The sequence below is a fragment of the Artemia franciscana genome, chromosome 10 (assembly GCF_032884065.1).
Source record: "Artemia franciscana chromosome 10, ASM3288406v1, whole genome shotgun sequence".
NCBI lineage: Eukaryota > Metazoa > Arthropoda > Branchiopoda > Anostraca > Artemiidae > Artemia > Artemia franciscana.
In genome coordinates this window covers 12,730,381-12,756,888 of record NC_088872.1, presented here as the reverse complement: position 1 = coordinate 12,756,888, position 26,508 = coordinate 12,730,381, and the positions used below count along the sequence as shown (strand labels likewise).

General features: G+C 34.7%; 1 protein-coding gene across 1 annotated transcript in view; it reads right to left on the bottom strand.

Annotated features, from left to right (window-relative positions):
• Positions 1–26,508, bottom strand: part of LOC136031798 (uncharacterized) — a 103,827-nt gene that overhangs the window by 16,879 nt on the left and 60,440 nt on the right. Inside the window, exon 2 of the mRNA XM_065711595.1 lies at positions 21,397–21,506. Coding sequence (XP_065567667.1) covers positions 21,397–21,506 — 110 coding nt within the window. The remainder of the gene's footprint in view (positions 1–21,396; positions 21,507–26,508) is intronic.

The following is a 26,508-nucleotide window of genomic DNA, read 5'->3' as shown; positions in this document are numbered from 1 at the left end:
TGTCTAAAACCAAACCCAGTGCGTAACATCACAGGCTCATTCGATATTTTCACTGCAAAGTCGTCTGAGTGGCGCCAGGAAAAATTGTCAACCAGAATGGTGGATGTAATGCCTTTTTCTAGGGTTACCATCCCACCTTCAAAAAAGTATCAACACAATTTCATTTCCTCAAAAAGAATAGTCTATTAAATGACCTACAGTGCGACCCCATTTAGTTGATTCAGGTTAGGGCTGTGCACATTGAGATTTAAAGGACATGAATTTTATGGGAATTCTACTTTTTTGGCTCAAAGGGATTTTATCTACCTTAGACTACTGAAAATATTGTAAACTAACAGAACGCAGTTGGGGTGTATCTTGACTAAAAAGAGTTCAGCCATGCAGCTTACACTCAAATTCAAACTTTACAGTGGCGCTACAATATTACGAACGAGGTCAACACCTCTTCTAAGTTTAATAAAGGCGCTTCTTCCGTCGAAACTGTGGTATCTAATCTTAGAAAGCAGATTTACAAAATAAAATACACCCCTGGTTCTAGATGATTACAGAGGTTGCTTTTGGAACTAAGCTGCTTTTTTAACTCAGGACTTAAGGAGGTGGACCTCCAGAATCCGAGATTTGGAATGCTTGGAAGTCGCGAGGATGTATGCCTAGAGCCTTTAAGCTGACAAAACGTTAGTAACATCTGGTGAAATGTAGAAACTATGAGGCAAGAGGTTCCTTTTTAGAGAAAATGTATTATACCGTATCATACTAATGAAAATAAAAAATAATTTTGACAAGATTGTTTCTGGGAAACTTTTTTTATTTAAAAAAAATATCAGTAAACTTAAGAACTTAAAAAGAAAAAATTTATATTTCGAAATGTCCAAATGATTGTCCAAATGACTATCTCCAGGAGCAGCCTATTAGGGGGTATCAAACTGAAATTATTTTTCATTGTGGTAATGATTTCAGGGGGGGGGGATACGAAAACTAATATTGTACCAGGACGCTGAAAACCTTAGCTTTGCCTATAAGTTTTAACCTGAATTTCAAAACAATATTAACTTTAGCAAAACTTAAGACAATAGTGTTTCTCCACCCTGCTGGAATGTATGCCGACTCTACGAAAAGCATATAACGCCTAAGTAAAGCAAATTTTCTGATATAGCTACCCAAACAGTGTGTCCCGGGACCTAATAGCTAACGACAACAGAAACAAATATATTTTAGCATGTAAAACAATATAATTTTGTGAACTTTGGTTGGAACGTTAAGGGAAGCTTAATCCCATATTTAAAGTCAAAATCTGCTAAAATTCCCATGCTCGCAAATAAAATAAATTACTAAAATCAAATCTAGTTGGATTCCATGTCAATTAAGACCTAAGTATAGTTTACAGCATTTAGGTTCTGATACCAAATAAGTTTTAATCAGTTCTAAGTAAGGCTGGTTGGTTCTAAGAAATGTTTGGATAACTCTTTCTTCAACTCGAGGGTTTTTTGGAAGTTGAGCACAGCACTGATGGTCTACACAAAATTTATCCTGCACAGATAGTTGCGAGTTGTTGAGCACAGAAACACAATTACTTGCTTCACATTGTGGTGACACAAATAAAGGTCAAGGATACAGCACGGGACTTTACAGTCCCTACCGGCGGTGCTGATCTCCGTTTCATGGCCCCTTCATCCAAGAGATGCAATGGTGGCTGGGAGCCAGCCATCCTTTGGTTTCACAAATCCTCCCTGTTTACCATCCCTGGATTTCTCCAGGTACCTATTTGGAGCTAGGTCGACTCTGACTAAGCTCTCAGAATCACAAACACTGAATCTCATTCTCAACCAAATAATCTACAACATCAGAGCTCGAATCCAACTTCAAAGGACATGTGATACAAGTCTAGCATGCCAACCTCTCAGCTAGAACACAAATATATCATTTCATCTAATAACACAAATACATGTTGAAATAAATTTTGCAACTACTGCAAAATCCTCCACATCGTCCGAACTTAGGGTAGTAGTTGCAAGTTGCGAATTTACTGCATTAACTTTATCCTAATCGACAAGGTACTTCCACACCGTTTGACTTCTATAAATTTAGTTCTTTCTAGAAAAAAAATTACCGAATAATTGTTCGCCCCTATGCCCGGTTCATATTCCAGAAACTCTTTTTCGAACTCGAAGCCAAACGTCTATGATAATTGACATGAAAATGTACCTGAAACTATTATGAAATACCAGTTAATATGCTAACAGTTAAGCAAGTTTTACCTGAGCATTGTATACAACCAAACAGTTTTTCTTTTTTTTGAGCTGCAAACACCTCGTTGCTTAAGTAAGTTATATCCTGTTACAACTGAATTACGAGAGACAAGTTTGACAACTATATTGTCATTGCAACTTTGCATGATTTCAACGCTAATATTACAACCTAACTGCTGAACTACTTAAATAACTGCTTTCAGCTTAACTGAAATTAAAAAAAAAAAATATTAAAAAAAAAAAAAATTTGTTGTGCTTGATTGCAGTAGCTCAAAGTCCAATATATAAAATATTTTGTCAAAATATAAATCTACATCCTATTTCTTTGAATTAAACAAACTCTACCAATTGGTATAATTCATTTTCTCAGACCTTAGACTTCAGACCCATCAGAAAATTTTCTCAAACCCCTCAAAACCTTTTTTCAAATCCCATACACCATTTTTTCAGACCTCAGAATATTTTCTCAGATCCTTCAGACGATTTCTCAGACCCTTTTCTAATACCCCTAAGACAAAGTAAACTCTCGATTGTTCTTGGGTTCCAAGGGAACGAACAATTTCTCCAGATGAAAAATATGCCCATGCACTATAATATTACTGTATTTTATGCAGGCTATACGATAATCGTACTATGAATTATGCGATAGCCAATATCGCAATTTGTAAAGGTAAAGTAGAAGGTGAAAATTAAATAATAATAATAATAATAATGTAGTTAATTAATGTGAATAAAACAAGTTAAAGGCGTTAAATATTTTAAAAGCGTTGTGTGTTGGGTGGTCCTTCATATTTTTTTGTTGTTGAAAAACTGGTTTTGACTAGTAAGGAGTCAAACTAGAAGCAGCAAAAATTATTTACAGTCCCCGTGACTTGAAAATCCTCAAGGAACCTATGGACATTAGTGCCATCTATTACAGCTAATGTGTGAAACCAAAGTGAATATAAAAAAAAACAACAAAAAACCAAGAAATGGTAAGTTCAGGAACAACTGGAAAAACAGTTTTTCAGGCTTCTGAAAAAGACTGCTAGGTCTGAAAAAAAAAAAACACAAACTAATTAACAAGGAATATGTCATCCTTTTTAATTAAAATTCAAGTAATTACAAATGCTTATTTTTTCCACTCATTTCCATTGGAGGATCCTTCATATTTCTTTTTTTTGTAAAAAAAAAAATACTTTTGACTTGTAAGGATTCAAATTAGAAACAGCATAAATTATCTACATTCTATTACAGCTAATTTGTGAAACCAAAGTTAACATAAAAACGAAGTAATGGTAAGTTCAGGAGCAACTGGAAAAACAATTCTTCAGGCCCCTGAAAAGGACTGCTTGGTCTGAAGAAAACTCAAAAAAATTTCAAGTATAAAAAAAGCAAGAAAAACCTAGCTGCGAATTTTCAATCGTGTTTTAAATTAAATTAAAAACAATTTGTTTTTTCAACTGAAAGTAAGGAGTAACATTAAAACATGAAACGAAAAGAAATTATTCCGAATATGAGGGTGCTGCTCCCTCAAGAATACTTTTCTCTTCACGCTAAATTGTTTTATTACTTTAAAAAGGCTTCTTATTCTTATTAAACGACCCGTGTGTTTCAGAAGTCGTTCCTAAGAGTTGGGACAAAAAGTCAAACCATCCTCGCTAAAATTTTCTCCCTGAAAATCTCAAGCGGACAATTCCGCCATAAAAATTCTTCATAGCCTACTTTCATTTATCTAAAAGACATTTTTTGCTTAATTTCTGATTGTTTTTCAAATCATGCCGGAAATCCCCCTCAGTGGAAACTTTCTTCAAGAATTATTCGTGGTAAAATTCTAGTGAATTGACTTTTTGCTATCTCAGAAAGGGTTTAGGTTAAGAAATGAAACTTTCAGGGATGAATCTGCAGACTAAAGTATGTCCCGGGAAGGTATTTTGAAGCAACTACCTCCACTCCTTCTCCCTCTAGAGGGCCCTGACCTTTAAAAATATGTGTGTTATAAAAATGAAACCTTGCAAAATAGATCTTCTGCTTAATTGAAGTACAACAAAATTGTTTTCAGCTTCATAACTTTGCTCAATTCCATTTTATAAGGTTTTAAAGATATGCAAATACATTTCCTAAATTAAAAAAAAACAACATTGATATGGCTCCAAATTCTACTCAAATAACAGGAATTGCATTTCCAGAACTAAAGGCAGAGAAAAAGCAACTAGTAACTGAAAATTAAGGTAAAATGTTGTTTTGTCAAAATTTCAATAGGCATAATCAATATACCTAATCAATTGGTATCAATATACCAATATAGGTTCAATATACCTGTCATGTAGGCAAACTTCAGGGCCCTCTAGAGGGAGAAGGAGTGGAGGTGGGTACTTTAAAATACCTTCCCGGGACATACTTTAGCCTGTAGACCCATCCCTGAAAGTTTCATTTTCCTAACCTAAACCCTTTCCGAGATAGCAAGAAGTCAATTAACTAGAATTTTACCGAATTCGTTCTCCCCTCCCCTATAATGGGAAGTTTACGCCACAGAAAATACACCCAAGGAGAATTGCTCTCACGGAAATCCCCCTCCCCACGGAAAAATCCCTCTGACAATTCCAACTCCGCTGAAAATTTCCCCCGGACGATTCCCCTATAACATATCCGCATGTAAAATTGAGTAGTAAAAGAGAAATTAAGACAAATAAAAAGAATTTTGTATAGAAATTCTAGTAAATTCCTCCCGTGTAATATTTCCCTTGGAAAGTTCAAACCCGGAAACTTCCCTTCCCACGGAAAATTCTCCTCGTGAAATATGTTCTCCCCTGTCGTAAAATGTCTGTATAGTTTCAAATAGCAAATATTGTAGGTAAACAATGGGCAAATTTTGAAACTAACAGCCCTTTCCCTAGGGATTGTTGGAACGGAAGTACAAGTTTGACTTTATATCTTGAAGCAAAAATTCAAAATTCCGCTTTATTTACCGTTTCAAGATTTGATAATAAAAATTTTGGATTTCCAAATTTTTGAATCCTGAAATAGTTAAAAATCAGCATTTTTGATGAATTCATTTACTAGCCTGTAATTTGCTCATTTGCTAAGATATTTTAGCAGTTTACACAAACTGTCATTTATTTTTGTATTCATTGTCAACAAAATCCACATGACTGTTTTGGTTTACTGTTATCATTTTTTAAACACAGGCTATCATGCGTTTTATTGCAAGTTAGTGCACCAATTATATTAAAAAAATTAGCGTCGCAACTTATATTAAGCTGATTAACGTCGTAGCTACCACGTAAGTAGCTACTCTTGCCAAATTTTAAGCTTGTGTGCAACTAGGTCTTGACACATATTAAATAAAAAAACAAGTTTTTGAAATGAAAGTAAGGAGCGACATTAAAACTTAAAACGAACAGAAATTACTCCGTATATGAATGGGGCTTTTCCTCCTCGACACCCCGCTCTTTACGCTAAAGTTTTTTATTGTATTAAAAAGTAGAGTTGCGAGAAAGAATCAAACTTTAGCGCAAGGAGCGGGGTGTCGAGGAGGAAAAGCCCCTTTCATATACGGAGTAATTTCTGTTCGTTTTAAGTTTTAATGTCGCTCCTTACTTTCATTTCAAAAAAAAAAATTTTTTATTTAATTTCTGAAAGTTTTTGAATTAATGCATGTCTGATTTTGGCTCTCCGTACATAAATTATTAAAATGAAATTTGCATATTAATTCTTTTTTTGGCTAAATGGCTTTCTCTTAGTTTTGATCAGACGATTTTGAGAAATAAGGGGTGGAGAAGGAGGCCTAGTTGCCCTCCAATTTTTCGGTTACTTAAAAAGGCAACTAGACTTTCAATTTTTAACGAACTTTTTTATTAGTAAAAAATACACGTAACTTAAGAATTAACTTACGTAACAAACTTTTATACTCTTATATTTTTGATTAAATATATATGAGGGGGTTGGTCTCCTCGTTAATACCTCGCTCTTCACACTAAATCTTGTTTTGTCCCAATTCTTTAAGAATGACCCCTGACTCAGAAAGGCCGTAGAACAAATAGTTGAAGTTACTTAAAATTTTTTTAGCATAAACAGCGAAGCATTTATCTCCTCCTAAATACCTCGCTCTTTATGCTAAAGTATTTTTATGACCCCTCATATGCGTAATAATATCTGTTCGTTTTAAGTTTTAATGCTTCTCCTTACTTTCAATTGAAAAAACTTTGTCATGTTTATATTTTCATTGTTTGTTTTTTAATAGTAATGCTAGAAAATCCTGCGCCCTTTTCATTGAATTTCTCTTCCCCCATGAAATATTCCTCCAAGGAATAATCCTCCCATATAGCCCCCTCCCCTGAACCCGACACCCAAACCAAAAAAAATCCCCCTGATAACGTCGGTACACTTCCCAGTAACCATTACTGTATGTAAACATTGGTCAAAGTTTGTAACTTACAGCCATTCCCCCAGGGACTGTGGGGGTAAGTCATCCACAAAGACATAGTTATCATGGTTTTCGACTATGCGGAACAAAATGGCTATTTATCTCAAAATTTTGATCCGTTGACTTTGGGAAAAAAATTAGTGTGGAAGGGGGTCTAGGTGCCCTCCAATTTTTTGGTCACTTAAAAAGGGCACTAGAACTTTTCATTTCCGTTATAATGAGTCCTCTTGCAACATTCTAGGACCACTTGGTCGATACGATGACCCCTGGGAAAAAAAACAAAAAAAAAAAAAACAAATAAACACGCACCCGTGATTTGTCTTCTGGCAAAAAATACGAAATTCCACATTTTTGTAGATTGGACCTTGAAATTTTTTCTATAGGGTCCTCTGATAAACTGAATGCGATGGTGTGATTTTCGTTAAGATCCTATGACTTTTAGGGGGTGTTACCCCCTATTTTCCAAAATAAGGCAAATTTTCTCAGGCTCGTAACTTTTGATGACAAAGACTAAATTTGATGAAACTTATATATTTAAAATCAGCATAAAAATCTGATTCTTTTGATATATCTTTTAGCATCAAAATTCCGTTTTTTAGAGTTTCGTTTACTATTGAGCCGGGTCGCTCCTTACTACTGTTCGTTACCACGAACTGTTTAGTTAAAGAATTCACACTGTATTCACAATCTATTTCCTAAATCTGATATTTCACGAACCATTTTCCATAAATCCTTTCTTGTAAATGATCGAAATAAGAACCCTTCACTGTTTTATTGGTGACAAAATTAACATCGTAGCTTATCATACTATGATAAACGTCGTAGCTACCACGTAAGTAGCCACTTTTCCCAAATTTTAAACTTTTTTCTAGCTAAGTCTTAAGACATATCCGAGAATTCACGAACTATATTCACGAACTGTTTCCTAAATCTTTGCTTATAAATTAAATAAAAAAAAATAGTTTCTTTTAACTGAAAGTAAGGAGCGAGGATTAAAACTTAAAACGAACAGAAATTAATCCGTGTATGAAAGGGGCTGTTCCCTTCTCAACACCCCGCTCTTTACGCTAAAGTTTGACTCTTTCTCTCAATACTACTTTATTAAACGGTAAAAAACTTTAGCGTAAAGAGCGGGGCGTTGAAAAGGGAACAACCCCTTTCCTACACTGAGAAATTTCTTTTCGTTTTAAGTTTTAATGTCGCTCCTTACTTTCAGTTAAAAAAACTATTTTTTTTATTTAATTTCTAAACGTTTTTGAGTTAATGCATGTTTTATTTTGGCTCTCCGCACATAAATTATTAAAATGAAATTTGCATATTAATTATTTATTTGGCTAAATAGCTTTCTCTTAGTTTTGATCATACGATTTTGAGAAATAAGGGGTGGGGAAGGAGGCCTAGTTGCCCTCCAATTTTTCGGTCACTTAAAAAGGCAACTAGAACTTTTAATTTTTAACGAACGTTTTTATTAGTAAAAAATATACGTAACTTAAGAATTAACTTACGCAACAAACTTCTATATTCTTATATTTTTATTATGTATATGAGGGGGTTTGTCCCCTCGCTGATCCCTCGCTCTTTACACCAAAGCTTAAGTTTTGTTCCAATTCTTTAAGAATGACCCCTGAATCAGAAAGGCAGTAGAATAAATAGTTGAAATTACTAACAATACTTTACGTAAAGAGCGAGGTATTTAGGAGGAGAAGAACCCCTCATATGCGTAATAATCTCTGTTCGTTTTAAGTTTTAATACTACTCCTTACTTTCAATTGAAAAAACTTTTTCATGTTTATTTTTTCATTGTTTTATTTGTAGTAATGCTAGAAAATCCTGCCCAATTTTCATTGAATTTCTCTTTCCCCATGACATATTCCTCCAAGGAAAGATCTTCCCACATAGCCCCCTCCCCTCCCCCCCCCCCCCAAACCAAAAAATCCTCCTGAGAACGTTTGTACACTTCTCAATAACCATCACTGTATGTAAACACCAGTCAAAGTTTGCAACTTGCAGCCCATCCCCCGGGGACTGTGGGGGAGTAAGTCATCCCCAAAGACATAGTTATTATGGTTTTCGACTATTCTGAACAAAATGGCTATCTCAAAATTTTGATTCATTGACTTTGGGAAAAAATGAGCGTGGGAGGGGGCCTAGCTGCCCTCCAATTTTTTGGTCACAAGGGGTACTAGAACTTTTCATTTCCGTTAGAATGATCCCTCTTGCGACATTCTAGGACCATTTGGTCGATACGATGACCCCTGGGAAAAAAAACACACACCCGTGATCTGTCTTCTGGCAAAAAATAAGAAATTCCATGTTTTTGTAGATAGGAGCTTGAAATCTTTGCAAGTGTTCTCTGATACGCTGAATTCGATGGTGATATCTTCGTAAAGATTACAATGACTTTTAGGCGGTGTTTCCCCCCTATTTTCCAAAATAAGGCAAATTTTCTCAGGCTCGTAACTTTTGATGACGAAGACTAAATTTGATGAAACTTATATATTTGTTTGATGATCGACTGTTTGACACTTAACACTTAACTGTTTGATGATCGAAATAAGAACCTTTCACTGTTTTATTGGAGATATAATTAACATCGTAATTTATCTTAATGCTATTAACGTCGTAGCTACGAGGTAAGTAGCTACTCTTCCAAATTTTTAAGCTTGTGTATAGCTAGGTCTTAACACATACCGAAGAACTCACGAACTATTTCCAAAATCCAATATTTCACAAATTATTTTCCTAAATCCTTGCTTGTAAATAAGCTTGTGTATAGCTAGGTCTTAACACATATTCAAGAATTCACCAACTGTATTTACAATCTATTTCCTAAATCTGATATTTCACGAACTATTTTCCTAAATCCTTGCTTGTAAATGATCGAAATAAGAAGCCTTCACTATTTTATTGGAGACATAATTAACGTGGTAATTTATCTTAATATTATTAACACGATAGTTCGTGAAAACCGGATTTTGGAAAAAGATATTGAATATAGTTCTTGAGTTCTTGGATATGTGTTAAGACCTAGCTAGAGACAAGCTTAAAATTTGGGAAAAGTATCTACTTGCTTGGTAACTGCGGCGCTAATAACCGTAAGAAAAGTTATGACGGTAATTATTTCCAAGAATTCACATACTATATTCACGAATTATTTCCTAAATCCGATTATTTAACGAGCTATTTTCCTAAATCCTTGCTTGTAAATGATCGAAATAAGAGCGCTTCACCGTTTTATTGGTGACAAAATTAATGTCGCAACTTATCTTAAGATGATTAGCGTCGTAGCTAACCAGGTAAGTCGTTACTCTTCCCAAACTTTAAGCTTGTGTCTAACTTGGTCATAACACATATCCATGAATTCACGAATTATATCCACAAACCATTTCCTAAATCCGATATTTCACGAACTATTTTCCCAAATCCTTGCTCGTAAATGATCGAAATAAGAACCATTCAATATTTTTTTTTAGAAATGATTAACGTTGTAACATTTTAAGATTATTAACGTCGTAGCTACCAGGTAAGTAGCTAATCATCCCAAATTTTAAGCTTGTGTCTAACCAGGTCTTAACAAATATCCATGAACCCAAAAATCTTATTACTGGCTCTTTAACATAGCAATCAAGAAGGTAGTTAGTGGTGGCCGTCATTTACGTCTTAAAAGGCTTTGTCATGATCGAGTCAAATTCTTCGGTAACATCAGCGGGAGCAAGACAGCTTATCAACCACACACAATAAAGCCTATGGTTGTTAGCAAGATATTTATTACACCTGACTAAAATGGAGATGAAGAGAAGCAATGGCCGACGCGTTCAACCCAGAATGAAGACATTTATATTACGAAAAGCATCCCGGGTATGATACCAACAAGTCTAATATGAGCCGCATCAATATGATTGCCTTGAGATAATAAGATTTTTTTCTGCTTAGACAGAAACTTGTAAACAAATGATTCGGTATTATGCTGAAGCACATTAATTTTTATCGCTGACTTATTGAGAGAGTTAATCACTGCGCTATGAGGTAGTATTTCGCGAAAACTGAGAGGGGGTGGGGGTCTAGGAGATATGTCTCTACCATTTCATTTGTTGCCATTATTAGGATTAGCTATTGTTGCAAGATACAACCGTAGAGGGGCAGCAAAAACCTCGTATCTGCATTTTCGTTTTTCTGAAAATCTTTTTATTAGTTCAGCCGCAAAAAAAGGAAAAAAAAGGCAAATTACATGAGAAATATAAGAATTTCCAGGAAAAAAAGGAGCAACAATTGTTCTCACATCCAGGTGCTTTTAGATGTCTAGATGTTTAGGTATATAAATACCTAGAAAATATCTTTTTTGGTATTTTCATTGAAAAAAACAGCTGCCCCCCCCCAGATTTTGAAAATAAATTTTTGATTTAAAAAATATTCTCATCCCTACCCCCATACTTTCAAGAACTGACGCTCCTGATTGCAGAGGCTCTTTGCTTCAGAGGCTGATGGGACTAGCCATGACTGGGACAAAATAGTTTCAGTATCTCTAGCACAAAGAGGACCCGACATAACCTCATGTGCTAAAACACAAAACAAAACCACAATACTTGGCTATACCCTGTAATATTTGTTTAAATCGTCTTCTTGCTTGTTTAAATCAACGAACAAAACTATTCCTGCACAAGTTCCAAGAACTCATTTTCGCCTATCTTTAATATCATAAAATGTTAGATGCAGGGCCGTATCCAAAATTTTTGTTCAGGAGGGGGAAGGGTATTTTCTCCAGAGGGATGTTACACAAAAACTTTTAAAAATGTATCAAAATTTGTTTATATATATTTTTGTTTCACTTGTACGAGTCGGACACACATTTCGGGGGAATATTTTTCAGATTGGGAAATTTTGACCCCTCGCTGGATGCGGCCTTGGTTAGATGGGTTCTTTCGCTTGGGGCACAGTGATAGGCAAGTCCTAAAAAAATATCAGCAATCCAAAATAGTTTCTAAGAATACGGAAATTTTCACCTTTTATATCTATGTCCACCGGCAGATTTCAATAACATTATTTCTTGTTTTTTTTTTTTTTGCAATGTTCGCCAACTACAATTAGCAATAATTTTCTGGATTAAAATGACATATTTGTGGCAGAATTTCTAGCAACAGCTTACGGAAAGGCCCTTAAATTGCGTTATTTTTGTTTAAAAAAATCAATAGGGCATTTTTTTTAACACAAGGACAGGGCCATTCCTCAACAGCCCATTTTTAAGTGGTTTCCATAGTAATAAGCTTACTTGGTTAAACTATTGTTTGAACGTATAATATACATAAAAGCTAAAGATTCCTTAAAAAAACAACGAAATCAGTCCAAATAAAAAATATAATTCCTAAATAAATATGCGTCTATTTGTAGATATAGGGAAAAATTAGGCTGATATAGGCATAAGCGTTTAAGCATGCAATATTTACAGGCATACTTGTAAGAGGCGGAGCTAGACAACAAAGCAAACAGCGAGGTTAAAGGTAATTCCACCAGGTCTTTTTTTCTACTTGCTTTAACTTAGGGTAAAAAATCACTGATTAATGGCACAGGTTTTTAAATGACAAAGATTAAGCCAGCTTTCTCACTTTTAAAATAGAGGTTGGCCATGTTTCTATTTGTTTTTACAGTTCTATGTTCTATTTTTGGGGGAAAGTAAAAAAAAAAAAAGAAAACAAGTAGACTTTTTTCAGCACCATCTCTGTTTCTGTTCTAAAATATAAAATCGCAAAGAAAGGAAGAAAACGAGGAAAATAAACAGCCAGTGAAAGAATTGAAAAATTATGCAAATATTTTGGTCAAGACCTCCGCTTGACCGTCCTCAGTGTAGAATAAAACTGATAAAAATATAAAAAACCAAACCTTAAAACAAAACACAAAACCAAAATCTGAGTAACGGTAAAAAGGTAACTGAATAAAAATGTCAAGTTTAAATGGCATTACACAATTTCATCTTACGTAAAGCACTCTTAGACTCTGATCGGTTTCAGAAATTATTTGTTTCTGTTCCGTTTTCTTTTTTTTCAACTGCTGTTTTGCCATTATGGTTTTTCTTCAACCGATGTTTCTTCGTCTTCTGTGTTTTGATTAAGAATAGCATTGTAGTTCAGTCTGAAAAGTGACTTTTCTTGGATTTCTGATAACTTCTAGCAAATGGCGGTGTTTTTAAACGATCTGAAACGTGAGTGGGGTCTACTTGGATATGCAATTTGCACCTTTGATTAGTCTGGATAAGTAGATGATCACTCGGTTGTTACCAATATATGTATATATATATATATATAGATAAAATCAATCGAGTCTTTTTATTGAGTAAAAAATCTATTTTTATTGATCTATATCTATTTTTTATCATATAAATATTGATAAGAAATCAATATTATCTATATATTATATTGGTTGTTACCGATATAATATATAGATAATATTATAGTATTATTATACTATATATAATATAATATATATATATATATATATATATATATATATATATATATATATATATATATATAATATATATATATAACTACGGATTGTTCTGGGTACCCGGCTGACTGACCGTATTTCAAACAGTAGGTTGTACGAAAAGTGTGGTTCAATCCCGCTTTCTGGGGCTATAATGAAAGAAAGGTTGAGATGGCTAGGCCACGTTCTACGGATGAAGGATGACAGATTACCGGAGATTGTCCTTTTTGGTCAACCGTCTGGGGCTACACGGAAAGCAGGTCGTCCTTGTCTGGGTTGGGAGGATGTCATAAATAAGGATTTAAAGGAAATGGGAACTTCCTGGGAGGGTGTAAAGAGGGAGGCTTTAAATAGATTAGGTTGGAGGAGGAGCGTGCGTAGCTGTGTTGGCCTCAGGCGGCTTGGTGCTGCAGTGAGTTATTAGTAGTAGTAGAAGTAGTAATATAATATAGTATAATATATGATAATATTATAGATAAATATTATTCATTATAGATAAATACATTATAGATCATAGATAAATTTTAAGTTTCTCCTTCTCCTCTGCTAGGCCGTTTCCTCCGGAATCCTTACTGGCGATTGCCTAGAAGGTCATTTTATTCCAGGAACTGTTGAAATGTTTTATTGGAGACGTTCTCATAGACTTTGCCAACGCAGGAGAGGAGGCTAATAGGCCTATAGGAGCTCACGCTCGTTGGATCACCATCTGGCTTTAGGGAAAGTGTAACCTGGGCGGATTTCCATTTTTGTGGGAAGGTTTCGGAGAAAGCATATCCCGAAAAGCATTGACAATGGTCCAGCTAGTTCGGTGCTGCAGGATTTGAGGACAACATTTGGTATGTTGTCAGGACCTGTGGCTTTGGTCACATCAATATGCCGCAAAATGCGAAGGATCTTAGAAGCAAAAAAATTCACACAATCCAGGACACTGCAGGTTCGGTCCTAGAAACTTGGCACCTCTCTACCACCTTCATCAAAATTGGAGAATTTGCATCCCGTTGATCTGTAGAGAAGGAATTGAAGTTTCTTAGATAATGGTAAAGCTTCCTTGACAATTCTCCACCAACTTTTTTGCCGAAGCATGCTGAACCTTGGTGACAAATTTCTTCTTATACCGAACCCGGGACTGCCGAATCGCATGAACTGTATCCTTGCGGGTGTTGATGAATGTAATCCTATTCTCTTCGCTCTTTGAAAGTAGCCATCGCTTGTGTACCTTCTGCTTTGCTCTGATAGCCTTCTTACACCAGGTATTGAACCAAGGTTTGTGCTTACTGGACACCTGGATCCACTTTGAAGGGACATATTCTTCAACAGATTCAACTATGGCCTGCTGGTACTTCTCTGCATCTTTCTCTGGGCCTTCAAGGAGAAATGATCTCCACTGCTGACAATAAAAAGTATTTCTCAGGCCGTCCCAATCACCTCTTTTGTATAAAGGAGGCGTTGAGGAGGTTGTCTCCTCCTCAACGCCTCGCTCTTTACGCTAAAGTACTTTTTTTATTGTTTTAAGAAGTAGAGTTGTGAGAGAGAGTCAAACTTTAACGGAAAGAGCGGTGCGTTGCGGAGGGAACAACCCCTTTCATATACGGAGTAATTTCTGTTTGTTTTAAGTTTTAATGTCGCTCCTTACTTGCAGTTAAAAAAACTTAATTTTTTTATTTAATCTATATCTGGAATGAAGGTTCATAACAAAAAACATTTCCTCAGTCTCCTCAAATTGGACTTGGAAAACCAGCACATACAGAAATGGCATAATGCTCTCAAATCTTCGACTTTTTCTGATCTACATTGCCCTATTAATCCTGCCTTGAAGAACACATTTACTAAGTTTTTTTTTGTCAATTATTAGTTTTGCAAGACAAACGAAGAAATTTAAAATGTTCTTTTATATAAGAAATTTAAATAATCAAATATAAAAAATCATTTTTTTGCAAAATGTCACAGGGGACCTTCTAGCGTAAGAGTTAAGACATGACACATTTTTAATTTTTTTTTCAGCTGTTTACAACTATATGAATATGGAGGAGCTTATTTGAGCAGGGTTGTCTGGTGATGATCTCCTTTCAGTCTTAGCTTCATGGTTCCCAAAGTGTATAACCTTCTTTTTTAATTTTATTATTCTAATTAATAAAATGACCCCATTTCATAATGTCCCCTAATTTTTTGTATTTTTTTTCATGTTAAATTCTTCGGTGTTATTTGTTTATCACTTGTTTTGTGTTACTGTAACATTTTCGTATGCTGCTTAGTAGCTTTTCAGTATCATTATGAACATTATTGAATAAAACAATAGAATAAATCGTAAGAACCTTTAGGCTATGGAAGAGGGAGGTTCAAGCGCATAAAATCCCCTTGCTCTTGTTTTGCTTGCTTCTGTCGCTGTACTGTCGAATCTGAAATAATGCCTGAAAACTAACTTTGACATGACATTTTCTTCAATTTATTTCAAATTGATATCATAGTCAATTTCAAGGTTAATTGGTAAGCCTATCTTATTAAGGGAGACATGCTGTCTCTGGTTTTTCGGCAGAGTTCCCATTTCTCAACTTTAAAAAAGTCATCTGCTTCCCCACGGGAGCGCAATTAACATTGTTTCACCGCCGCCCCATGATAGCCATCAACACCAGTTTCTGTATGATTGGTATGCGGTTTGTCGCGTTTTGCCACACGCATACACATTTTCTGACTATTGGTTATGATGTCTATTAACCATACAAGATTTTTATGTTAAATTTTATATTTATTTTGAACTGAGTTTAATTATTAGACTAGATTTTAAGTTTTTTTTGTTCGTATGAAGTTAACGGGGTTTTCTCGGAGTTTTTGACAGTCTCATGAGAACATGTGTTATATGTAAATTTATGATATTTTATTTACTTTTATTATATATATATATATATGTATATATATATATACATATATATATATATATATATATATATATATATATATATATATATATATATATATATATATATATATATATATATATATATATATATATATGGACCTGCATTTTTTATTGTTATAAAGAATATACATTTGTATATTGTATTTATTTCTCTTAGTATTACAGAGTCTGTATAGCTGGTTTTCTTAGTTCCAGAGTAAAAATTTTGAGTATATTGACGTTTCTAAGTGTAGTGGTGTCAATTTTTTGGGGGAGGGGCAAGAAGCTTCTTTTCCTATATTTTTCTGATCTCCCTTAAATATTGGAAAATACATTTAGCCGGGGAGGGGTATTTTCATTGAGAATTGTCTTTCTTGGTGTTTTGATTTACAAAATGGAAAAAAAAAACATTGGCACCCTGGTTATTGAAAAAATGTTTGACCCCGCCCCCTTTGATTTTTGCAAATCAACACCAACATCCATTTGCCTAAGACTCAATTGGTAGTTAAGAATTAATAATAATAAAAACCCGGGAAAGATGAAAGTTACATCATAAACTATTAAAGCAATAGTGTCTTGAACAATCCTTGGAAAAACTAGTGAAATTCAACTTAATATCTGATAAATAACGAAATTAATTGATTATAGCTGAACAATTCAAAATTTTATTTTACAGTAGTTTTTATTTTTCAAAGCTATAAATATAAAAGAAAATATTAGTAATGTAACTTGTTTTCAGTAAAGCGGAAATGACGCAATAGGCTTTCACATTTAAGGTTAGAGGAGGGGGAAAGGGGCAGGAGCGAAATCCCTGTTAGAACTAATTTTTGTTCTTTATAAGTCTGACTTGAATATTCAATTTAATTTTTCTCATTTTAAAATTTTATGTTCATTAAGACATTCAGGTTCGTATTTGTTATTTGTTGCCATGATTGTTCATTTAATTTCTGTTCGTTTTGGGTTTCATTTATTCTTTAATAGTATTTTTAGGTCGTTTTGAATTTGAATAAAAAAATTATTCTCTGCTGGCCTGCAGTTTAATATGATATTAACTTTCTTTTCAAAAACTTATTTTTGAATGTTTTTTAAATTAATTTTTGTTCAGCTTTAATTACCAAAGTTTCAAGTTTTTCAACATCCCCCATTTCAAGATCAATGTTTTGTATCATGATCAAAGTTACATCCAAGTTCTAAAACATCAAAGCGATGTTTTCTAACGTTAAAGCTTCAAAGTCCAACATCCCCGTGAACATTTCCTGAAAGCAGTCAAAAATAGCCGTAGTAGCAGTTGCAAGCACTCACAGTTGCAAGTTGTTGCAGATAGAAGTACTCACTGTTGCAGTCGCAACTAGTCTCATTTGCAGCCGCAATAGTAGCAGTAGCAGTGGCCCTGAAAGTTTATAGTTAATACCCTTACCCGCTCCTACCATATTGTAGGTATACCTTTTGGATAGCTTAGATGCAGATAGTTTCTTTTGATTTAGCTCAACATGCCCCTCAACATTTCCCGAAATTTTGCCTCAATACCCTTAGCCTTTTCTGACACACACAGGATCAAACATTTCACCCTTTCCCAATGACAAATCCTGCATGTAAAAAATGGAAAAATTGCATAATTTATATTCCTTGCCCCATGGGCTATGGGGCATGGCATTCCAAGAGGCATAGCTATTAGATGCTGCGATTGTTTCGGATAAAATTTCTTTTTTTGAGATCTTTATCAGTGTTAAGAGGGGCATCTAAAATTGTAAAGGGGGAGCGGTTGCCCTCCATTCCGTTTTCAACATCCCTCTTAACATGTTTTTAAAGTTTAAACTGAATACCCTTAGTCATTCCGTAGGTATTTCTATTGTGTCCATTTGACAACACTCCCGCACATCGTGTGTCTGATTTTGTTTGACATTCTCCTCAACATTTTTAAAAGTTTTACGTTAATCCACTTAGCATTTTTGGAGACTAATAGTCAAACATGCCCACTTTCCCAATAACCAGCCTTGTATATAAATAATGTGCAACTTATGTATCTTACAACACTGTGTGGGGTTATACGATCTCCAGAGGTATACTACTATTACTACTAACATCTCATCACAACACCAAGCCACTTAAGAGCCGACACAACTACGCACGCTTCTCCTCCATCCTAATCTATCAAAACCTCCCTTTTTACACCCTCCCACGAAGTTCCCATTTCCCTCAAATCTTTCTTTGTGACATCATCCCACCACAACCGCGGACGACCTGCTTTCTGTTTAGCCCTAGACGGTTGGCCGAAAAGGAGAATCTTCGGCAAGTTATCATCCTTCAGACGTTCTTAAGATATTGCAAACAGGGGCGTCGTTTGGGGCGGGGGGCAGTTGCCCCTACTAATAATTTGGAAAAATATTTTACAGTCCGTGTCCTTTAACTATTTGGATATGAACCCCTCTTGTCCCTCCCCCAATAAAAATTCTGGAGATTCGCCCCTGATTGCAGATCGTCCTTTTTTATAAACTGGATGCAAATAGTCCCTTTCAGTTCAGTATAACACACCCCTCAACATTCTCGAAAGTTTCGCCGTAATACCCTTAGCCTTTTTGGATAAACTTAAAATGAAATATATTTCCTTTTCCTAATAATAATCCAATACGTAAACAATGGTCAAATGCATAATTGACATACCGTGCTCCAGGGCTATGGGGGCATGTCATCCCTGGAACTATGGCTATTAGATCTTTTGAATAGTTTGAACAAAATGACAGTTTCAAAATTACGATCAGTGTTGAGCAAAGGGCACTTAAAAAGGGTAAGGAGGGTTCCGATTATGTTCGGCATCCCTCTTAACATTTCCTTGGAGCCTTTTTGGAGACCCACGATCAAACCCAAATAGGCCATCTTTTCCAATAAAAATCTTATATGTTAACAATGGGAAACTTGCTTAGCCTATAGAACTGGCGGAACCAGGGGGCTGGAGGGGGGCGCCCCCCCCAACCTAAGGTTTTTTCTGCCACCCTCTTTCCCTGTTATTTTTTCTTTTTCTTTTTCACCCTTTTTCTTAGAATAAATTTATCAATTTGGTCAATTATCGGCACCTTAGTCACATTGGCCCTCCCAAAATTTTGGGCATTGGTGCCCTTATCACATTGGCCTCCAAGATTTTGCTCTAGATCTGTCCCTGGATTACAGCCCTTGCTTTGGAGGCTAAGTAGGGTGTCAACAACGAAGGAAAAGTTATTTAAACTTTTGACAAAATGGCTATTTCAAAATTTGATCTGACACATTTGGGGAGAAATGGGCGTGGGGAGAGGGGTGCCCTCTCACAACTTTTGACTCTTAAAAAGGGAACTAAAACTTTTGGGAACTAACACTAAAACTTAAAAAGGGAACTACACAACCACCCGTTCTATAAAAACCTTATTTGTTAACAAGGGGCAACTTGCATAACTTGTATCCCTTGCCTCAGAGTTATATTTATTGGATTTTTTGCACAATTTTGAACAAAATGGTTATCTCAAAATTTTGATAAGATGCATTTGGGGAGAAATGGGTGGGGGTGGGTGGCTGACTGTCCTCCGATTACTTTTGACTATTAAAACGGGAACTAAAAATTTTAATTTGTAATCGAACGAGCCTCCTCCAAAGTTTAGGCGACCAATGGAAGGAGCCCCTCCGATGTTTACAAAACCACCCCTTCTACAAAAACCTTATTTGTTAACAGTGGGCAACTTGCATAACTTACAACCCTGGCCTCTGAGTTGTGGGGGGGGGGTGTCAACCCTGGAGGCATAATTATTTAACATTTGGACTGTTTGAAACAAAACCGGAATCACAAAATTTTGATCGGATGTATTTGGAAAACACGTGGGGGGGGGTTACTTGCCCTCCAATTACTTTTGAATCTTAAAAAGGGAATTCGAAGTTCTGATTTCCAATCGAATAATCCCCCTCCAAAGTTTATACGACCCCTTCCATATGAAATGCCTCTGAAAAAAGATAATAATAAAAAATAAATAATTCATTGAAGCCTTATGACTCAGGTACACTTATACAGGTACTACTTTTGAAAACAATTTTCTTCAACCTTCAGGTGCTGTTTCAACCTTCAAATTTTGCAGCTAATATTTACTGTAGCCATTCCTACCAGGCAAGTACGCATGTCCTACCTTATGTAAAACTATCAAATGGTATAGGAAAGAGGATGTCAAATTCACGGTGTCCCTTTGTCCCTACGTACTATATTTTGTGAAAAAACGAAATACGACAACGACCTTAGACTTAGATAAAAACAAAGATCAGAAAACTCTGGGTTATGGTGCGAAGAGTTAAATCATGACATTATTACACAACTTAAACAATTTATAGAGCGTCACAGCTTTCGAATAAGCTTATTCCAAGCATAAAGGATTAGGAACTTTTTTTTTATCAATTTAAATCTGAGCCGTGCATGCAGGCCTTTGAAATTAATTGAACCGGATTCGTTTAACATTATTTAGCCTTCTTTTCATATTTTATTTTATTAACATGATTTCAAAAAGAAAACAAAGATTTTTTATATATTGTCCTGATTTATGAAATGTGATACTTTCTACTTGATTCGTTTTTTTTAATGGAGGAAATAACTTTCCTCCCGGTTTCACCCCCTAATTCTTAGCCCTTAAAATAAAAGATAAAATAAAAAAATATATACAAGATTAAAAAGCTTAAAATAAAAAGTAAAAATCTTTCACTTTCTTTTCTCAGTTCAATTTATTGCTATTTTTGTCTTTTGTCGTCATGGTTTAGCAGTATACCCTCAAAAACTTAGCTTTTGACGTTCTACTACTTAATTTTCCTTATTCTGATATATAATAAACATCTTTTAGTTCAGTTGATTGATTAATGACACTTCTCGACTTCAAAGGTCCTAGGAATGGACATCAGGCAGCTGGGATCAAACTCTGGGCCACGTATCTTTGAGCAAAGGTCAGTCCACTGTACCGCCAAATGAATTCAATTCGGTTCAATAAACGGTGGTTTCAAAAGTACACATAACAAAACACTTAACATAATTTCTTATGTGCTTAACATGTACTTAATATCACGATCCCGTTTGTTTTCCAATCTGTCCTTCGAGTCACCATATAATAGCAATAAGTTTAACACAATATCTCCTCCGCTCATTTTCCTCGAAGTAAAAACTGTATAACAGCCAAGGCCGTATCCAGTGGTGCTAAGGGGTTTGACCCCCCCCCCCCAAAAAAACTTTTGTCCCACTCGTAAAAACATAACAAAAATGAATTTAAACATAATTTTCAAGCGTTTTGTAAGTTCTATTTTTGTAATTCCCCCTCCCGTAAAAAAAATCTAGATAGGACCCTGACAACAACTAACAAAAATTAAGCGAGACAATTATTTACCGTTCCATAAAGCATCCCACACTTGCTTAGGCACAGGAATTTATTTGCTGCTACACCTTTCAAATACACAGTCCCCATTTCCTCATCTGCAAGAGTTCGTCTCAATACAACTGCAAAAGAGGGGACCAGAATCATTAATAACACTGATAGAAGAATGATAGAATCTTAATATACCCCTACATCCGACATAAAACACACAAACATTCGTGAAGTCTTTCATTTTTAGTAGAATTAAGGGGTATTTTGCTGAAACATTAAGGATGTTTTGCTGAAACATAAACGATATTATCATTGAGTGATTTGTGGAAGAGGTACCCTTTATCGCCATCTAGAAATGGGGTTTTGACCTCCAGTAACGATAGTTTGACTTGCAATCTACTAAAATCGAAGAGGTATACAACATTGTATGGTGTACTTGCTGGGAATTTAGCAACTTTTTTTTCTTAGAGTTTTGGTTACTGTTAGCATTACTCACTTCTTCTAAACAGTTCGTTACAAAGATTTGTATGTTGAAATTATCAAATCACCTCAAATTTTTTCATTTATTTATTATAATAGTTCTAGACCATCGGATCGATTACAGTTGTCATGAGGCTGATATTATTCGTTTAAATGTTTTATAGTTTAATGTTCAGAGTTTTGTTTCATGACCTGTCTCTTTACGGATCTTTATCTTATCGGAAAATGGAAGCCTAAAGAGTCATGTTAATGAAATAATTAAGAGAGGTATAGTGGTCATGTCTGTAATTTTTAGCAGCCTGACGATAATGGAAATTAAAAACTTAAAAATGCATAAAAGAATGTTTAACACAAAAATTTTACCCGTTATAGAACACGGAGCAGAGATATGGGGTGGAGAAACAGTGCACCAACTGGAGTCTCTTCAGCTCCAGTATTATAAAACAGTGTTTGGTCTATATCAGACAACTCATTCACAGATTCTGAAAGGTGATATGGGCCTATTTTCTTTAAGACTACGTAGGTCTATTTTAATGCTTAGGTTATGGTTAAAGTTAATTAAGAGTAATGAAGATAGACAAGTAAGAGTGGTACATGATCGGATGTTGAAAAGTGGTTTAAAAACCTCGTGGTCATCACAAATTAATTCATTATTAGAAAAAGTGGGAATGCCTTACTTATGGAATAGTGGTCTTTGTTCTAATGATATAACAGCAGATTTAGAAAGCCAGGTATGTTTTATTTTAGAGAGTCAGGAAATAATGTTGCAGGAGAACTCTGCAACATTATGATCAGGCAAAACCTAGTTTTGGGGAGGAAGTTTATTTTAAATTTAATTTACCTGCTATGATTCTATGTCGTTGGATTCAGTTTAGCGCAAATTGTCTTCCAATCCAGAATAGGCAAAAAATGTTTGACAAAAAGAAGATAGTTGGTCCTGAATGGCGGTATGTTTGTCCCCATTGTAAAGATGAGGATGAAGACTTGGATCATTTTCTCCGGAAATGCCCGGTGCTCTTTAATTTACGGGAAAAATATTTGCATGGGATTAATTTGATGCTTCCTGTTATTCTGCAAAATAGTAACCCAACCACAATATTTCGAGTGGGAGTGTATATAGATAAATCCTTAGTAAGAAGGAAAAGTTTGTATGATTAATTTATTTTGTCGTTAGATTGGGTATTTTTCGCGTTGTATTCTGTTTCTTGTTTATTTATATATTTGTGTGTATATGGCCCTTGAACTTTTGAAATACACTTATCTATCCATCAATTGTCATTCTAAAAATTGCCTTTGGTTGAAATATTTTTTTGTTTGAAACATATCTTATATCTGGTATCTATGCGTGTATAAAATCGTAATCAAATGGGTTTTTGGAGGTCTTGGGAGTGCAGGGTGCAAGAATAGGTCTGAAAATTAATATGAAGAAGATTAAGTCACTTAGGCTGTAAATACGTGAAGGTGAAGAGGTGATGGAGGGTAAAGGGAAGATCGATCAAGTGGATAGGTTGCCTACCTAGGTAGTATTATTAGTAAAGGTGGTGATGCAGTGAAGACTTTAAAAGTAAAATAGCCAAGGCCCAAGGTGTTTTTTCATAGTTGAAAAAAAAGTTGGAAGTATAGGAAGACAAGTTTTCGAACAGATAATGGAATATTGGAAGCTGCAGTGATGACAATTGTAGAGTATGGTTCTGTAACGTGGGCGCTCCGAAAGACGGGGGAGGATTTGTTATTCGTTTTCCAGAGAAAATGTCTACAGATTGTTTGGGTGACTGACTGACTGTATTTCAAACGGTAAGCTGCACGAAAAAATGCAGTTCTGTTCCGCTTTCTAGGGTTATAATGCCAAAGATTGGAGATGCCTAAGACAAGCTCTACAGATTAAGGATGGCAAATTGGCAAATATCGTACTTAATAGTCAACCATCTAGGGTCAAATGAAAATCTGGTGGCCCCCAAACGAATTGGGAGGAGGTTTTAATGAAGAACTTAAGGGAACTTCTTGGAAGAGCGTAAAGCGGAAGACTTTGAATAGATTGGGATGGAGGTGGAGCGTACTTAGCTGTGTCGGCCTCAGGTGGCCTGGTGTTGCAGTCTGCTGTTAGTAGTAGTAGCATTTCTATATATATATATATATATATATATATATATATATATATATATATATATATATATATATATATATATATATATATATATATATATATATAAGTATCTACGTTTTTGTAAGAGTCTCCATTGATCTCAAGTGAGCTAATAAAGCAACTACATTTCCTCTTGGGAGGCACAACCCTCTACGTGATTGTCACACTCTGTAGGATATGTCCAAAAATTATAATACTATCCATAGTCTAAACATTAGCGCCATGAATCGCCTTCATTTTTATCAGTTTTTTTTTTCATTCTGCTAGCCCAAATTGACCGACTGGGCTGTTTTTTCTTATACTAACAAGGTTTAACTAATTTTTCTGTCCAAGTGGGCTATCTTCTTATCTTTTTTTTTTAATTCCATGAGCAGAATTCAATTCCTGATAGCCCAGATGACATAAAGTGGTCAATCTTGGCAAACCTGTAGCCTAAGCGCAAGGCCAAGGAAAACCCTGGCCTTTCTGGAAGTTGTTCCTGTTCTTTATTCTTCTAAATGGCTCTATGAATAAGATTCTGGCGAATTGGATCATTGTAATCCTGGAATATATTCCTACATGGATGTTACAATTGTGTTGTTTGTTGTTTCAATGAGGATTCTAATTGAGTTGAATCATGCGAAAAGTGAACCGTAGCAGTTTCTATAAGGTGTACATCATTATCCCCAGCATAATGGGTAACCTATTCAACAGTCTTGCCAATCAACATAATCAAAAAGATAACAGGGAAAAGGACTAGCATATCCAGAATGTTTGGTGTGTTTGGCTCAACAAAATAAATTAAGAAGTGCTGGTTCAGCTGGAAAAAAAAATTCTAGCTTAGACTAATTATTTAAATTTATTGCTTAAACAAAAACAACTTTTTTATTCGCAAAAACCTACTTTTTTTCCATACTACATTTCCATTTTAAATTACAAGAAAATTAAGATATATAATTAACATATAAGCCTTTTAATTAAAGCAGTGAAAAAAACAGCGCACAAGGCAATCATAAAACAACCAAAAAATCACATATGGAAAACTATAATTGATGCTTAGTAAAATTTCAAAATAGAATCAAATTTGGTGACACAAGATTCACAAATCCAATCAAGGTTTTGTCACCATAATGATTTCATTTGCAATTTTTAAAAACAACAACGATAATTTTCCAGATGTAAGCTCTTTTAATTTGCATTAACTCTTTTTTTTTAACTCAATTTCGTCAACTCACCATCTTATGTTTTTTTAAATTTGATTTTATTCGTTACATAAATTGGTACTTGGGTATTATCGAGACCTTACTGTTGCTCTTAATCTGCTATAAAGCCGGTTTCTATGAGTACAATCGGAGATAATCTGCTTAATCTGAGTGAGACAAACTACTATGCAGGTATATTTTAATTAAATATTTAATATAAAATGTTGGCTAGGTTAGGTATTTAATAAAATGCGTTCTGGGCAGCGTACTTTCCATAATTCTGTTGTAGTTTCCATAATTTTATTACTGAAGTATCATAGTTTCATTATATTTTGGTATATCTTATTATGGTTAATTAAACTTCACTTCTTGAGCGTGGTCAATATAATGCACAAGTACCCATACATTTGTTAAATTTGAGAGCCATTTTTCGACCACTTCCGAATGCTCAATTACTTCCAGATTCTGGCAGTAGGCTATTCGCACTTCCGATCACAGTGCAAAAATACAACATCAATATTATCCCCCCTCCTCTAGTATACCCTTCTTTGTATAAACAAAACAACATAAACAGGTGACTGGGCAAAGCGAAAATTGTAAAATATACACTTTTATACAAGACATGATAGCGCAGTGTGAAGATCATTTTGACTGTAGCCGTGGTAAATTGGGTTCGAAACTTAGATAGGACAAACTTTGACTTAGAGAAGACTAATGACTTTTTGGTCTTAGAGGATTTATTATTTAATATAGTGTTTTTATTTCTTTATTTAAATTTTATGCGTATTTTACGTTTGGTCTAGTTATTATCTTTTTCTATTGACTGAAGCATCTGAATATAAAGTCAAAATATTTTAGCATCTACTAGTAAAAAAAAAAAAAAAAAAAAAAATCCTTAATTAAATCGTTTCACGATTTTTCCTAAATTTTTAATTAAAATTTTTAACTGTGATTCATATAGCATCAGTCATTTATTCATTCCTGAAATAAAAAAATTGATGTTATAAATAATATACAATCAAAATAATCTGGATTTGTGCTGTTATTATATATTGTCAAGATTCTGTGGATAGAAATATATCATATTGTGAGCTGGTAATATATTAATTTATGGATGTTAAAATTGTGTTTTATTTTTTTATTTTGAGGAGTATTTGAACTGAGTTGAAACATGTGAAGAATGGACAAGTACTGTACCGATATCTAGGAGGTACATGTCATTATCTAACTCGAATATAATGGATAATGTTCGACTGTCATGTAGAAAAAATTAAACACCAATAGCCATAAACTGCGCGATCATGCAAAAAGCAAAGACGAATGCCAGCT